We start from the raw sequence: 17094 nt of genomic DNA, 5'->3' as shown, positions 1-17094 counted from the left end.
ATTTAAAAAACATTTCTAGACATTGGGACTCGAGTGAACCAGAGTGAGAGCCATTATGCACAAATGGAGAAAACATGGAATAGTGGTGAACCTTCCCAGGCATGGCCGGCCTACCAAAATTACACCAAGAGCAAACTCCATGCAAAAGACCCCCAGCCGGAAGCCGAACCCAGGACCTTCTTGCTGCAAAGCAACAGTTCTACCAATGCAATTCTACCTAATAATGCATTTTGTAAAACATGATTTCTGGTGTTTTTTGACTGCAGCTGATATTAGAAATTACATAATGCAGTTTTTTTCAATGACAAAATGTGTGTAGGCTGATAAAGATCCAAGTTGGAAGTAAATGTCAAAGACTAAAGATTATATTCCTAATGCAAAGTTATGTGTGCCATGCGATTTGTACTTCTGGACATTAAGTGGAGCCAAAGAGCTGTTTTCACTTTTCTGATTTTCATCTCTTTAACAGAACCTCAACATTAAAAGAAAACTCTCACATTATTTCCTCCAGTACCTGCCTTCACCACCCAGCCTGTTGCTAATGACACTGGAATATTTTAAGCAGATCTTCATTCCAGTCCCTGAGTGGCCAGTCCATACCTACAAAACACTCAGAGACTTAGCAAGTTATAGCATGACCACACACTTCTTGGAGCCATAAAAAAGCATCTTGCTGTTGTGCTCTGGATCATTGTCCTGCTGCATAAACCAACATCACAAACTGATGATCAGACATTCTGCTTTTGGATTTTCTGCTGGAGAGAAGGATTCATGGTTTTAGCTACACCAAGTCGTCCAGGTCCTGAAGCAGCAAAGCTGCCCCAGATCATCCCAGTACTAAGTTCAACCTCTGTCTTGTCAGTGGATGATGGCTCCCACTGTGGTCCACTAGAGTCTCAAAACCTTATAAATGGCTTTGCAACTCTTTCTAGATTAATAAATACCTGTGACTCTATTTTTCATCTGTTCCTGAATTTCTTGAGATCTCAATGCGATGTATTGCTTTTTGAATTTTTTTAGCCTACTTCATGCTGTCAGACAGGTTCTATTTAAATGATTTGTTGCTTCTATAGGTCAGGCCATTATCAGGCCTGGGTGTGTTTTGTGAAAGTTAATCAAATACATGTTGTTAAACACAGTTTAATCAAGTTTAATAAGGAAGGCAGTTATATTTTCATGTAGGGACACAGTAGACAGTAGCCTTATATTTAGTTTACCTGTTTTATTGGCCCATTAATTATAATTTGAACTTAGTCATAAATAAAAATCCACTTTGAAGACATTTTTCCTGTGTCTTTTATGCTTTCACAGCTCGGTCCCTCACACTCATAATTAAGCTGATACGACAATAATGGTGTGTGAAATAAAAACAGAAGTATCGAGTTTCATAAATTAGAACAGAACATCCAAACAGACCAAAAACATTTGATGAGGAAAAACTATTTATTAGCTTTCTTTTTAACACAACTAAATCAGTTTTAAACTGCTTCTCTATTCTGTTTCAGTGGTACAAATACAAATGGATCATTAAAACGGAGAGAGTGAGAGAGTGACACAAACACAAATAATGAAAACATAACTCTGTGTGGAAATAGTCAAGGCAAAGCAGACATCAGTCAAAAAACACATTTAACTTCATCCTCTGACCTGGTACCTTGAAAACAAAGTGTTTCATAAAAATATCCAAGCAAACATCTGACAGCTAATCACATTTAACAATGTCATGTATCTAGTACAAAATTAAATAATAAAATGATAACACACACATTTATAAATAAAACAAATATGTAACATTTTCAAACACGCAAAACAAATTCAGTTTTCTGAACCGACCACCAGGAGGCAGCACGTTACCTCAGCAGCGGGGGGCCACTTTCAAACAGCCTTCCTCTAACAATTTACCCACACTGACATTCAGCCACAATTTTAAATGTTGCTTCCTATTTTGAAAAGTTTCAACAAAAACAAATAGCAGACACGTCTTTTTAAATACAGCCAGTGCATTTTTAAAAACACATCACAACCAGACTGTCAGACTCAAAATCAAAAGATATGGAATGAGAAAAAAAGGAAAATAATGAAAAATGAACTGGAGAACCGGACAAATAATGTTATCTTAATGAACTACAGAGTTCAGGTTTAGCTTCTTCGTACAGAGTGCAGGCATCAGGAACCAGAAGAAGTGTAGCGTATCTGTTGTGTCAGCCGACCAGCAGCTACACAATAATAAAAGTATTAAAAACAGCAGGGGGCGCAACAAGCCCCAACACCTTCACACAGAGAAAAATTAACCTTCTTACTTTGAAGGTCTGTAGTGTGTCTTTAACAAAACGACTATAAAGTCATACAAAGAGATGAAAAAACAGCTGTCCTAAAATATACAGCAGGGAGGGCCGAGGGTTGTGGGTGGTGGTGGGTAGCACAGCTCAGTGCTGGGGAGGGAGACATTCAAAGTCCTCCACAGTCTGAGGAGAGATTGTCGTTTCCCATCAGAGATCGGGATACTTCGCTTGGAGAACAGCAGTGTCGACAGGTTGCGTCCCACCTGTTGGGTTTGTCTTCCCTCTGCGTTTCTTCAGCTCTAAACTCTGCTCAGCAGAGTGGATCTGCAGAGGGAATACAGAGAGACACATAAGTACAGAAAGGTAAGAAAATAACTAGACAACTGTCCTTCGAGACCCCTACACTAGTTTGTGTAATAGTAACAGCAGCCAGACTGGACAGACCCGTCTCTGGTGGACAGATACTATCCATCCATAGTAGCATGTCCTGCTGACGCAGCTCAGATTGGACTGAAGTGACAGATTGGTGTTGCGGTGGTGGAAAAGCTCTTGGCGATGTAACCCATCATCAAATGTGACATATAAGCATGGCTGGGTATAATCACCCTGTCCAGGCTTATCCCAAGCCTCACACCACCATGGGATCCAAACTCTGCCACCTATGACCCCTGGCCCCAAATTGTATGTCCGCATGTGTCGGGATAGGCATGTGTGGCAACAGCTTTTGGCAGAAAGCATCTCCAAATCTCTACCTTATATATCTTCAGCTTCACAGGGACTTTCCCTCTTTGCATTTAGTAAATTTAGCATCAAATAAAGCTTGCAGAACATCTTAGATTTTCTACATTTATACCAGAAATAAGATGCATAGTTATTATTTTAGTTTATATTTACGGTAAAATACGGTAATACTAACATAAACATAATAGAAAATGAACTGTATGATATATAATAATATAATATAATAATAACTTTACTATGCATTTATTTGCTTTTAATATTTTTGAGACTATGATTAATAAAAAAATAAATATTCTTTGAATAGAACAATAGAACATTTAGAGATAGGATGCACAGTACATAAATTTATAGAGGTATTAATAATAATAACAATAATAATAAATATGTATTATTATTAATATTGCATTCTTACTTATTTGTTAGTCACATTAGTTTTAGTTATTGTTAATACATTTTAATACATTTTATATATTTATAATAGCAGTATTTATATAATTACTTATATTAAGTTGATTGTGATTAATTAAAAAGATCCTTCTGGGGTTATTTTATTAGGGAATGTTTAGTTTTCTATGATGAAACAAAGCATCGTTTCAGGCTAATCTTACTTGACTTTAAAACTGCATGTATTGTTTTCTGGCCACTAGGGGGCAGAGGACCTTCACAGACATAAATGTGGATTTCAAAAATTGTTCATTTAAAGAAATTAAAGGGGTGGCTCATTAATCACTATCATCATTTCGAAGATATCCTTGTTGACTCCAAAAGGATGCAGTTTGCATCCAATAAACTGAAGCATGTGAGACTCAGACAAGGGGTGAATGTTTTACTTTCTGAAATGTTCTGCCAACACATCGGCACGCCCAAGCCGCAGGCAGATGTGATGCTGTGGCGTTGAAGGCTTTGCGTGAAAACGAGTGATTTCCTACACACCTGTGCAAACGCCACTGCCAAGGCGTGCGCCGAGAGTCTGTGAGTGTATGTGGCATTTATTGAACAGCGTGAGAGGCCAGTCTCCAATCGTGACCTTTTATCCCTGCAGTCATCCCAGCCAGGGGGTAGGAGAAGGGGATGTGATTCTGTTCGCTGAGATTGAAAAGTCTCAAATCTCCACAGGGATTAAGACAAGCAGGAAGAGGGTCATACACACCTCAGAGACTTCCATCTGTCCTTCTCCATGTTGTTCTCAGGTCCTTCGCTTTCATACGATGCCAGATACAGAGCTGCGGAAAAGAAAAACAAATTAGATTTTACTGATCAGGGGATTCCCAACAAAAAAGTGAACTGAAACCCCTGATTTCTCCTTATTTATGATTTCTTAATGATCTGTCGGTCTGTCTTGTCACCAAGGAAACCAGTTATGGCTTAGAGATATAAAGCCTGAAGTTTGACTTAAATTTTACTCCTGGAAAAAAAGGAAGAAATACAAGATGAGTAAGTTTCTGAGGAGAGCCGGAGGTGCAGGACTTTGATGTGGATTAAAGGGATTCAAATCCATCAACGCTGCTGGAGCACGAGGCCCGATTAAAAAGGTGTGTGCAGATTTCAGGAAAAAGAAAGAACTCTGGTTCCTTCTGGCTCAAACTATTGTTTTTAACTCAAGCAACAAGCTGAGGACATAATGTTGCATATCTAAAGGAGCATGTTGAAAGTCTTTTGTCTCATTTGTTCAACGCTAGCAGAAATTTTGTATTTGATTATGTGGGGTTTTAAAGGACAAGGCTTTTTAAATGTGTTTAGCTACATCTTTATAGATAAAGATGTTTGCGGTCTTTTGTGGGCTGCTTTAAAGGATTAGGTCACACAGCTGGGCTCTATTTCATTAGTTTTAAATACGTGGAGCAGAAATGCCCCTGGAATTCTGCTTCTCATGATAAAAGTTGTTCCCGTTGGAGTTTTCTCTTCATACCTACAGTATATCTTCACCACACCACCAAGTATCAGCTAGAGTTTGTGAAACTTAAGGCTGCATGACATTACAAAATCAAGCAATTGTTATATTGTTAGTAAATATGGTAATATCAATAGTGATAAATCCTCATTTTCCCCACTGTTGTCTTTCTCATGTGCGCTTCCACCACATCTTGGGCACGAAAATCTATGTCAGGTGTGAATTCATGACTCTTGGAATATATTAGCCAACAACACTGCGTTCCAAGCAGTCCTTTGTGATACTAATATTGCAGACACTGATATTGTAATGATGATATATTCACAATACAGGTCCTTCTCAAAATATTAGCATATTGTGATAAAGTTCATTATTTTCCATAATGTCATGATGAAAATTTAACATTCATATATTTTAGATTCATTGCACACTAACTGATATATTTCAGGTCTTTTATTGTCTTAATACGGATGATTGTGGCATACAGCTCATGAAAACCCAAAATTCCTATCTCACAAAATTAGCATATTTCATCCGACCAACAAAGAAAAGTGTTTTTAATACAAAAAACGTCAACCTTCAAATAATCATGTACAGTTATGCACTCAATACTTGGTCGGGAATCCTTTGGCAGAAATGACTGCTTCAATGCGGCGTGGCATGGAGGCAATCAGCCTGTGGCACTGCTGAGGTCTTATGGAGGCCCAGGATACTTCGATAGCGGCCTTTAGCTCATCCAGAGTGTTGGGTCTTGAGTCTCTCAACGTTCTCTTCACAATATCCCACAGATTCTCTATGGGGTTCAGGTCAGGAGAGTTGGCAGGCCAATTGAGCACAGTGATACCATGGTCAGTAAACCATTTACCAGTGGTTTTGGCACTGTGAGCAGGTGCCAGGTCGTGCTGAAAAATGAAATCTTCATCTCCATAAAGCTTTTCAGCAGATGGAAGCATGAAGTGCTCCAAAATCTCCTGATAGCTAGCTGCATTGACCCTGCCCTTGATAAAACACAGTGGACCAACACCAGCAGCTGACACGGCACCCCAGACCATCACTGACTGTGGGTACTTGACACTGGACTTCTGGCATTTTGGCATTTCCTTCTCCCCAGTCTTCCTCCAGACTCTGGCACCTTGATTTCCGAATGACATGCAGAATTTGCTTTCATCCGAAAAAAGTACTTTGGACCACTGAGCAACAGTCCAGTGCTGCTTCTCTGTAGCCCAGGTCAGGCGCTTCTGCCGCTGTTTCTGGTTCAAAAGTGGCTTGACCTGGGGAATGCGGCACCTGTAGCCCATTTCCTGCACACGCCTGTGCACGGTGGCTCTGGATGTTTCTACTCCAGACTCAGTCCACTGCTTCCGCAGGTCCCCCAAGGTCTGGAATCGGCCCTTCTCCACAATCTTCCTCAGGGTCCGGTCACCTCTTCTCGTTGTGCAGCGTTTTCTGCCACACTTTTTCCTTCCCACAGACTTCCCACTGAGGTGCCTTGATACAGCACTCTGGGAACAGCCTATTCGTTCAGAAATTTCTTTCTGTGTCTTACCCTCTTGCTTGAGGGTGTCAATAGTGGCCTTCTGGACAGCAGTCAGGTCGGCAGTCTTACCCATGATTGGGGTTTTGAGTGATGAACCAGGCTGGGAGTTTTAAAGGCCTCAGGAATCTTTTGCAGGTGTTTAGAGTTAACTCGTTGATTCAGATGATTAGGTTCATAGCTCGTTTAGAGACCCTTTTAATGATATGCTAATTTAGTGAGATAGGAATTTTGGGTTTTCATGAGCTGTATGCCAAAATCATCCGTATTAAGACAATAAAAGACCTGAAATATTTCAGTTAGTGTGCAATGAATCTAAAATATATGAATGTTAAATTTTCATCATGACATTATGGAAAATAATGAACTTAATCACAATATGCTAATATTTTGAGAAGGACCTGTATATTGTGCAGCCTTAGTGCCACTATCTAGAATGCAGTGATCTGTGATGTCCATTCCCAACACTATGGTGCACCTCCTGTTGGCCATGTTGGAGGGCAGACAACAGACTGATACCCTGACATTCCTGTCTTCTAAAACTGTATTTGAGCAACTGTAAACCGCGGAGACTGGGGAGGATGAGATGAGACAAGCTTTTCTCATTTACAGGTTATTTCATAACCAGGAAGAGGAAAAGTAGGAATTATGAAGCAGCTCAGAATAGCAGGAGATGATTTATATGATTTGAAAATAGTGGATGCCAAGCTTTGCTTTAATCACTTCATGCCAGGTTAGTTCAATAATTTCAAGGTAAAACGTGTGTTGTTAGTCAGAGCTACCCGGGTTCAAGTTTGGGTTAGACCTATGTCTAAGCTACAGATAAGTCTTTCATGCGTGTGAGGAAGGAGGCTAAAGGCTAAAGCTAAATGCATGTAAACATGTTACACCTGAACTTTCTCAATCCTCAGTCTACTGAAGTTGCCTCAAACAGGTCAAATAATCCATGTACTCCTTGACAACGCAGTAGACAATAGACAACGCAGTTTATGCCTATTGTTTGTCCTACAGAACGGTGGTGAGTATTTTTGAGAAAAGCCACAGAAAAAATTGTCCAATGACTAAACAAAGTTTTATAAAATTTTTTCAATGATTAACTCACCATCTTCTGTAAACACAGGAGCGGTCAGCAGGTACTGCAGGATCTTGCGATCCTTCTCAAACGGGCACTCTACTTGCTTCCAAGTCATGAACTCACTCACTTGTTTGGCAAGTTCCCAGAATTTCTGGAACACAATAATACAAAACAATATTATTTAGAACATATATGTTTGAAAATCCATTTTCCACTTCAAAAAAGCCACATGGGTAAATATAAGTACTGGCGAGATAAGCAATCGCCTAAACTGCTGCACCGTGTTTCCTGTTTTGAGGTTTTAATGTGTTGAAATATAGGTTAAAAACATTTTACCATGGTGACGATGAAGTAAAGCCTGAGCAAAGTTTCCCAGGAAGGTGTAAAACTTTAAAATAGCCAAATGTGAGTGGAAATTGTTTTTGGTCACATTCATGTATGTTCCATGGAAACGCAGCTGAAGTTTACACATTCAAGTCATACTTCCCTGTTATCAAACGTTTCTTAGGGAAGTGCTAAAAAAAGCGGTCGCTTGTTGCCATGCGTAGTAAATACTTCAGTGGTTTGTGACATTAAAAGTCAGAGTATGGCGAAATCTGTCGCTGGGGAAAGTACTTATGTTGTTTTTTGTTTTCAGGGGGAGATTTAAACTTAGTTTACCATGAAGTTGATGTGGCCGTTCTGGAGCCGGCTAGAGCATCCCTCGTTGAGAAAGTAGATGTCTTTAATGAGCAGACTGAAGAAAGGGATAACAATCTGGAAGACAACAGGAAGGGAGGAAAAGGGGATTTAATTTCTCATTAAAAAATGATTAGGGATTTTCCTTTGATTCGCAGGTGTAGGCGCTTCGTTATAAACACCAAATTCAAAATATGAGGAACGCCTATTGTAAAAGGTACATTTAGCACAGAGGAAGAATTCCCCTGTAGAAATCCCTTTAAAAAAATGAATCAGCGTTCAAAACAATGATTTAGGTCACTGCATGTCTAAGGTGAGCTACTGTGGGGACAAAAACAGCAGGCTCTGTTTCATTTATCTTAAATTTACAGTAAGAGTATTTCCCTCCTTTGCAGAAAACATCAGGTGATTAAATGTCTCTAGGAATAAACATCCAAGTGTTTTCCTTTTACATTAAGAGCATCTGCCGAGGATTGCCACACTGACCTAAAAAAGCCCCTCAGTCTGTCATCTCCTTCCTGTCTGCCCCCTACCCATCAAACATTTATGATGCCGTTGCTTTTAGGAGCCACCACAGTAGCAGCAAGGGACTCAGTGGTCCATCAAAAGCAATTTGGGTTAAATTCTTTGTGTGCAACACGCTCAAAACCACTCAACCATACGACACATCTGAATCCACCACACCCTCTTTTTTTTACAATTCCCTTCACAAGCATGCAGATTCCTTTCACTTTCAGTCTGTCTTTCAGCTGAACATTTGGGAGCAGCTGACTAAACCGGACCTCTGAGAGGTCACAAATTTGGAACATTATGTCTGCAGGGGCTAGATGATCTTTACAAGGACAGGCTTACTAGTGGGAGATATGCTGGGTTCAAGCTTCATGCAAACATTCCAACTTTTCAAGACTCAAGGAAGGAAGAAGGGAAGAAAAAATGGACGAGGGAAGGACACAAGAAAAGAAGGAAGGAAGCATACTAGGAAAAAAGGGAGGAAGAATGAATGGATTAAGGGAGGGAGGGCACAAGTAAGGAAAAAAAAGACAGAAGGAAGGAATGAAGGAGCAAAGTAAGGAATTAAGGCAGGACACAAGGAAAGAAAATCAGAGGAAAGGAAGAAAAATTAATTTGAGTTAATTTTATTTTCTTTCAAGCATTGCAATTTACGTTTCAAGGCTTTTTAGACAGTTCAAAATCCATGTTAGAAGCAGATAATGTGGTCCTGGAATATTCTCCACATTCCTTCCAGTAAAGTCACAGAGGACTGTTGCTACACAACCAAACACACCAAGTCTTTTTCATATTTGAACCATGGCAGTTTGCTAAAATGTTATTCAAAGCAAACGCGTTAGCACTGAAACAAGCGTTGGATGCTTTAAATCAGTAAAATCAGCTAAACCAGGGTTAAACTGAAGCCTTTGTTGGGTCTTCTGTCAGCAGCACTGTGGTTAGAAGGTCATAAACAAACCCGTAACACCCTTCCTGAAGAAGAGGTCACCAGCAGGAACATACCAGACTGCTCGGGAACTTTCCATTTCATGACCTCAGTCTCCCGTACTGGAATGTTTGGATATCTTCACTCCAAAATAACTCTGGGAGCCACATGGATATTGACAGAACACTCAGTTAATAAAATGTTCGTGAGATGAAGCTTGAAGGAGGAGGAGGAGGGGACCATCAGAGAACACTATGTGATCTGGCAGGCAGCCATGTTGAACAGGACCCTCCTCTTGTGACTCGGTCACTGTGTCCACTCCGAGCTGTGCTGTTATGCAACCTCCTGATTCCAGTAGGAGTCGTCTGGAGATGCTGCTGAATGCCTAAACACAGCGGGAACGTGGTGTGCAGACATTAACGAGACACAACAAGACATTTGTTTTTCCCTCCCTTGCTTCAGAGTCAACAGTTTCTTTAAAGGCATGACGTCTCCATGCAGGAAGACAAATATCTGAAATTTTACATAACAGGCATCAGCTTAAAGCGTCCCTGCTGCAACAACACTTTGTTCAGCAGTTTGAAGGAGAAACAAACCCCCTGTTAATTCACTCAGGTTGTCTCAGACAGATGTATGAAATGTAAACATTAAGTCTGCAGCACAGATGTTCAAACTTTCATGTTTGAGGTTGCTGCATGAGTCAGAATTAAAGAAACCACTTTTTGGCAGAGACCTTCAACAGACTGATGTAAACCCAGATGTTTATCCCAGAACTGGTTCTGTTGATGCCTCACCTTCTCTCTGCTACTGTTGGCTGTGATGGATCTCTGGGTGGCTCCTCTCAGTGCTGTTCTGTAGTTGTAGAAATTGCTTGAAGGATCCATCTGATGCTATGGAGATGAAGAGGTAAACAGTCTCAGTTAAACACCTGGTGAAGACAAGAGCATACATCTGGGGCCAATACTGACAGGAACCGGTTTGAAAAATAGTCCCTATGGATTGTTGGTTGGTCACCTAATGTCTCCATGTTAAAGCCCAGAGCAACTCTGGGTAAAAGATAGGTTCAGATGTGACTTTCTTAGCACCCATTTGAGACCCAGCTGGTGTTCCTGATATTGGTTTAATTTAGTCAACACAAGTGAGTCCCAGTTAAGTCGTTTCTTGTGAGCCCAGGTCCACTTCCAACCTAAACAAAATACATATGGGGCCAACATCCATATGTTCTCACTTTCATCCCAGCTGAATAAGAAAACCCTCCGTGTTAAAGTGACATATCTGATGCCATATAGTTGGCATCAGCGCAGCGAGTTGTAACTGAAAGTTCCGGCTTTACCTCAGGCAGGCCCAGAGGAATTAAAGAGGAAGATAAAAGACATTTTAGGAACTGACTGAAGAATGAAAGCTGTTAAACTCCATTGAGACATGAAGGAAACATTCCACCAGTATCTGAAAATCTTTCAGGCCCTGCAGAGTCCCCATTGACTTGCCACATCTTTTATTTCAAATGTGCAAACTAACTGACTCAGCGACTGACTGGTGGGTGCTGTTTTGGATTCAGTGAGTGTTTTCCCCGCAGTGTGCAGAACTTTCCACGATGTATCGAAGACCTAGGAGATCTGCGTCTGCCTTTAACATCTGGTGCGTCCTGGCTGCAGAATTATTTTTCTCTTTCTGCAGACTTGTCACATCAACATGTTTGCTGTTAGTGTTGTTTGTTTGCTACAACAATTCACTATCAGGTTCGCTTGAGTCACACGCCTGTGTGGAGTTTTGTTCTTAGATACATAGATTTAAGCAAATATATCAAATTAAAACGTCCCAAATTTAATGGAAGTTTTCCGACACTCACTGCACAGAATATATATCTTTTTTGCCATTCTGCTCTTTAGAGTAACACACAAGCTACACTATATTAGCTAGCTAGCTAATAGCTGTTCTTTTCCAATCAGCAATGAAAAAGTGTCAAAGCCTTCTCTCAGCCAGCTGACCAGCAGAGTGCAGCAAAAAAACGGGGAGGGGGGAATAACCTGCTCATTTATAATTTTTACACTTAGGAAAACATTTAACAAGCTAATATTTTAAAAAAGGCATTAATTTAGTCAAAAAGATAAAAATTATTAAAAAACTGTTTTGATCTTAAACTATTTTTTATTAGCAGAACTCTCACAAACAACATTGAAACTTATTTAAAATGTTTAGGGTTTCCAATATTTGTGGGTGTTTGGGTAAAATAACTATGAAAACCATCTTCCTTGCAGCTCTCACCTCTAAGATGTCAAACTTGGCTGTTTTGACTTTACTCCAGGTTTTCTTCAGCCGGGACACTGGGCTCATGTTCATCCCAGCTGCAAGATGAGAACAAACACAACAAAGAAAACAGATAAAAATCACAATGAGAGATAAAGAAACCACACATCTAAGCTAACATGATCGCATTAACACATGGCATTTTCCTTTCTCCACCCTTCCTCCCCTCCCCTCGCTGTCATCTTTGCATACCCCTCCTTTTTTCTGTCTTAATGTTGTTTCCTCTGATGCAGTGAGGCCACAAGGATCGGAGAACAATGGAAGTTAATGCATGCCTCGTTTCCCCTTGCAGCACTCTGCGTCCCATATGCTAATCCCTCTGCATGTTTGTGTGTGTTGCAGGTTCGGAGGTCACAGTCAGAGCAGGGATGACAAAAACAAATCCTGTCCAGGAAGTGGACATCCAAAACTCGGAACCGATCTCTTCCTGAGCTCAAATAAAAAGGCAGGTCGGGTGTTACGTTTCTAAATACCGCCACGTGGAGGGAAGCGTGACTACATTGGGATCTGACCATGCCTCGCCTTAGAAACTAAATCTAGGAACAAAGCCACCAGAAACAGGTGTTTGCTGTGGTGAAAGCAGGCCCTTTATTAATTTATATTCTGCAGTTTTTAGCACAAAGGGGGATGTTTTGCAGTTATGTTCATAAACTCTTCTTGTTTGCTGTCCTTCCATTAGAATTTGGTCTAATTTTCAACTTTTTCTGCTTCTTTACCCTTCCACGACAGTCAAATCACCTCTGATTGGAGTAGAATGAAAGCCAGTCTCAGATTTGAAAAAATCTAAAAATATTCCGCTCTGTTTTCTCCTCTAAAGGTAAATAAGGAGATTTCTTTTCAGAGTTAAAGTAGCCTTTTGGATACAGCACTACAGCAATGTCTAAGCCCGACGGTTCCCTTGAGACGAGTCTAGCATAGACAGTTTTGCCTTTGGCACTCTCTCTCATCTCTCAGGGGAGAAGGGTAGAGGACAGCTGGCACTCCAATATTATCTTCTATCCTCCACCCCTATTCCTCCCCTCCATTGTGTGCCAACTCTCTCTCTCTCTCTCTGGTCAGTGCTGACCATCTGCTTTAGCTGGTTTGTTCCCAGTCCTCCTGTGATTCAGCCCCTTCCCCCTTTACTCTGGACACAAAGATCCCAGACTCTCCTTCAGCCTTCAGGCAGTGAGAGCAGCCAGATATACTACCCTGGTGCCGCTGGGGGGGTTATTGAGATGTTTGCTGGGCCCCCAGCGAGGTCAAGACATTGCCTTAGGAGATTCAAGACTAGGTGTGTTCAGATTTCAGGAACCTTCAAAGAGTTCCACAAAAACACTTCCATATCTGTTTGGCAATCGGTTCAACCTACATATACTATTAGTGCAAACTAAACTGTGAAGATCTGTATAAAGATATGCCTGCATAAAGAGTTTTAGGAATAATTGTTTCAAACAATGCAATTGAGCAACCGCTGAAGTCAGTTTATCTGGGAGAAAAGGAAAAATACAAACAACTCACATATGATGGCCATGAGGGAGTTAAAGTTGCCGATGTTGAAGCATTCACGCGCCACGTCGATGAAGAACTCGATGACTCGAGCTCGGTGCTTTTTCTTCACAGGCTGTTACAAAACAAATTTACAGGATTATGAACGGAAATTGTAATAAAATCCAACTGCACAGCTTTGTCAAAGTGTTTCTTGAAAATTTGCACCCTTTTTGAAAAGTGAATTGTTATTATCCCATAAGATGCAAACCTGTCTGAAACTACAGTCAGTTTGTATGCTAGGTCACATATTGGCAGATTTCTTTACGACAGTATTATTCTTCATTTGTGTTATTATGTCCGTCTGTTATACCTCTGTTTTGTTGGGGTTTTTGCACCAATGTGACGGAAAACAAAATTCTTTTAGAAAGTAGTCGTAAAGAAAATGATTGCATTTTCATTTTATTGGTTATAAGGTTTTATAATATGGCTAGAAAAGCTAGCATTAGCACTGTGGCAGAGGTAGCTGCTAATTGAAGTTAGCGTAGAAACAATTCATAACCATGAGCCTTTGCTTAAAAAGGCTTATTTATATACAGGGGTTGGACAATGAAACTGAAACACCTGTCATTTTAGTGTGGGAGGTTTCATGGCTAAATTGGACCAGCCTGGTAGCCAGTCTTCATTGATTGCACATTGCACCAGTAAGAGCAGAGTGTGAAGGTTCAATTAGCAGGGTAAGAGCACAGTTTTGCTCAAAATATTGAAATGCACACAACATTATGGGTGACATACCAGAGTTCAAAAGAGGACAAATTGTTGGTGCACGTCTTGCTGGTGCATCTGTGACCAAGACAGCAAGTCTTTGTGATGTATCAAGAGCCACGGTATCCAGGGTAATGTCAGCATACCACCAAGAAGGACGAACCACATCCAACATGATTAACTCTGGACGCAAGAGGAAGCTGTCTGAAAGGGATGTTCGGGTGCTAACCCGGATTGTATCCAAAAAACATAAAACCACGGCTGCCCAAATCACGGCAGAATTAAATGTGCACCTCAACTCTCCTGTTTCGACCAGAACTGTCCGTCGGGAGCTCCACAGGGTCAATATACACGGCCGGGCTGCTATAGCCAAACCTTTGGTCACTCATGTCAATGCCAAACGTCGGTTTCAATGGTGCAAGGAGCGCAAATCTTGGGCTGTGGACAATGTGAAACATGTATTGTTCTCTGATGAGTCCACCTTTACTGTTTTCCCCACATCCGGGAGAGTTACGGTGTGGAGAAGCCCCAAAGAAGCGTACCACCCAGACTGTTGCATGCCCAGAGTGATGGTTTGGGCTGCCATATCATGGCATTCCCTTGGCCCAATACTTGTGCTAGATGGGCGCGTCACTGCCAAGGACTACCGAACCATTCTTGAGGACCATGTGCATCCAATGGTTCAAACATTGTATCCTGAAGGCGGTGCCGTGTATCATGATGACAATGCACCAATACACACAGCAAGACTGGTGAAAGATTGGTTTGATGAACATGAAAGTGAAGTTGAACATCTCCCATGGCCTGCACAGTCACCAGATCTAAATATTATTGAGCCAGTTTGAGGTGTTTTGGAGGAGCGAGTCAGGAAACGTTTTCCTCCACCAGTATCACGTAGTGATCTGGCCACTATCCTGCAAGAAGAATGGCTTAAAATCCCTCTGACCACTGTGCAGGACTTGTATATGTCATTTCCAAGACGAATTGACGCTGTATTGGCCGCAAAAGGAGGCCCTACACCATACTAATAAATTATTGTGGTCGAAAACCAGGTGTTTCAGTTTCATTGTCCAACCCCTGTATATAGTATTTATTTAGAAAACATTTATGCTAAATATGCTTAAAGTCACACCTTTCACATTATTTGAGAATAAAAGGTTTTCATGTTTATTATTTGAGAAAACAAAGATTTTGTCTTTGACGCTCACCAAACAAATCTCTGTGGCCACCAAATAACTGAGTCTGTTGAACCAGTCAACGTAGGCTTCCAGGTTGCTGGCCTTCTTGCGATCACTGAAGCAGTTCTGTAACAACAATCACAGGTTTTCAATTAAAGTTGCTGAAAACTGCATCTCAAAACTTGTCAGAATTGGAGAAATAAAGCTTAGATTTCCCTTTTCTCTCTCCCTCCCGGTCAATGCATCACTGAGTAAACTAAATAAGCTCAACTTCACTGTGCCTCTGTCAGGACAATAGTTGTCCGATGCTGTGCTCAGTTTCTTTGTGTAGATTCCTCTTGATCTAATTCCAAACATTCCTTTGGCCTTACGCCACTCTCCCCCATGTAGTGTCTCCTGCCACATTTTTATATGCAAACACACACACAAACGCTGTCATTTCTGTTTTTGATGGGGCTCGTTGGAGGTATGAGGCAAACTGGCCAGAGGCACAATGGCAGCTCTAACCCCCTCCATATACTCGCTTCCAAAAACAGGGTCTGTTGCCTAGCAGCCTAACGCCAGACAAGAGAGGCCGCCAATCAAAACAGACACCCCTTCCCAATATAAACCCTTAGGAGCACTGGTTGCTAAGAGATGAAGTGTACATCTAATCTAGATACTGGGATGATTTGGGGAAATAGTCAGGTGTGTAATAGTGTAGTGGATATTTGGACTACTGCTACAGTCTGCAAATCCCCTGCCCTCACTCTGACCTGTGCAGTAGACGGAAACCATGTTGTGTAAACTCAACATCCATCTGGAAGGAGAACTAGATCATTCCAACCCATAATAAAAAGACAGATACAGTCTACTACCATGCGTGCAGACAGAGAACAAAGATTGTGTAATCAATGTGTATTCTTTCTTATCTGCTAGTCTATTCTTAGAAAAGCACTGAGTTGTTACCTTGTCATGATCCAGAGGGTCTTTATGGACGAAAGCCTGAACAAATTCTTCAGGTCCGATGTAACTCAGTCTCTCCTGAAAGCAAAAATAGAAAATGTACTTTAATCTTTAGATACAATGTCCTCAATACCTAATGAAGCTTTTCTTAAATATATCATCAATGCTGGAGCCCTGAAACTCTCACCCTATGAACCGATTTGTCAACTGGCATGTAGCAAGTTATCACCTGTGGTCAAACACCACTATTTAAAATAAGTGCTGTGGCAGGTCATACAGATCTCCTCAACCAATATATTGATTTAATATTATCATACAAGTCAGGTCTCCCCTCCCTTTCATATGGCCAACACCACTGGTAGTGATCAGGTCTTGAATTATATGCCAATGCAAATGCAAGTTCCTGGCAGACTTCCTAATTGTAATAAGGATTAAAAATAGAAAGGATTTTTAAAACTTGAATTAGTTCCAATCACGTCTTGGAAATTTGATGGGTTTGTCCTTGTCAGAGAGCCAAAAGATCTAAATAAAATGTAGACTTATAGAAAAACTCTGCGTACCAGCTCTATGTGTGTGAGCTGTTGGGCGACAGTGAAGGGGTCATTGCAAATAGAGAGCAAGCCTCTTTGGATTGCTGCCTGGGGTTTCGCCTTCAAAGTTGTTAGCCGCTCAGCCGCAGTTGCATTGATCTTGACCAGCGCCTCCTCATACTGGCTGAGCACCGTCAACCTCCTGATCAGACCCTGGCTCATCTGGCTCACTGCCTTCTTGTATACCTAGTGGATACACAGGGAGGGAA

The 17094-nt window shown here is 41.1% G+C and overlaps 1 protein-coding gene across 2 annotated transcripts in view; it reads right to left on the bottom strand.

Moving 5' to 3' along the window:
* Positions 1 to 1424: 1424 nt before the first annotated feature.
* rasgef1ba (RasGEF domain family, member 1Ba) overlaps positions 1425 to 17094 on the bottom strand; it is a 123447-nt gene continuing 107777 nt past the window's right edge. For both annotated transcript variants that reach the window (XM_047381490.1, XM_047381489.1), the window contains 10 exons: positions 16856 to 17071; positions 16299 to 16373; positions 15381 to 15476; positions 13441 to 13543; positions 11899 to 11978; positions 10428 to 10523; positions 8184 to 8279; positions 7551 to 7674; positions 4174 to 4246; positions 1425 to 2606 (listed from right to left, as the gene is read on the bottom strand). In XM_047381490.1, coding sequence (XP_047237446.1) covers positions 2582 to 2606; positions 4174 to 4246; positions 7551 to 7674; positions 8184 to 8279; positions 10428 to 10523; positions 11899 to 11978; positions 13441 to 13543; positions 15381 to 15476; positions 16299 to 16373; positions 16856 to 17071 — 984 coding nt within the window. In that variant the 3' untranslated portion in view covers positions 1425 to 2581. The remainder of the gene's footprint in view (positions 2607 to 4173; positions 4247 to 7550; positions 7675 to 8183; positions 8280 to 10427; positions 10524 to 11898; positions 11979 to 13440; positions 13544 to 15380; positions 15477 to 16298; positions 16374 to 16855; positions 17072 to 17094) is intronic.

The sequence above is a fragment of the Girardinichthys multiradiatus genome, chromosome 12 (assembly GCF_021462225.1).
Source record: "Girardinichthys multiradiatus isolate DD_20200921_A chromosome 12, DD_fGirMul_XY1, whole genome shotgun sequence".
NCBI lineage: Eukaryota > Metazoa > Chordata > Actinopteri > Cyprinodontiformes > Goodeidae > Girardinichthys > Girardinichthys multiradiatus.
Note: the sequence above shows the minus strand (reverse complement) of the source record. Positions and strands in the feature narration are given on the sequence as shown.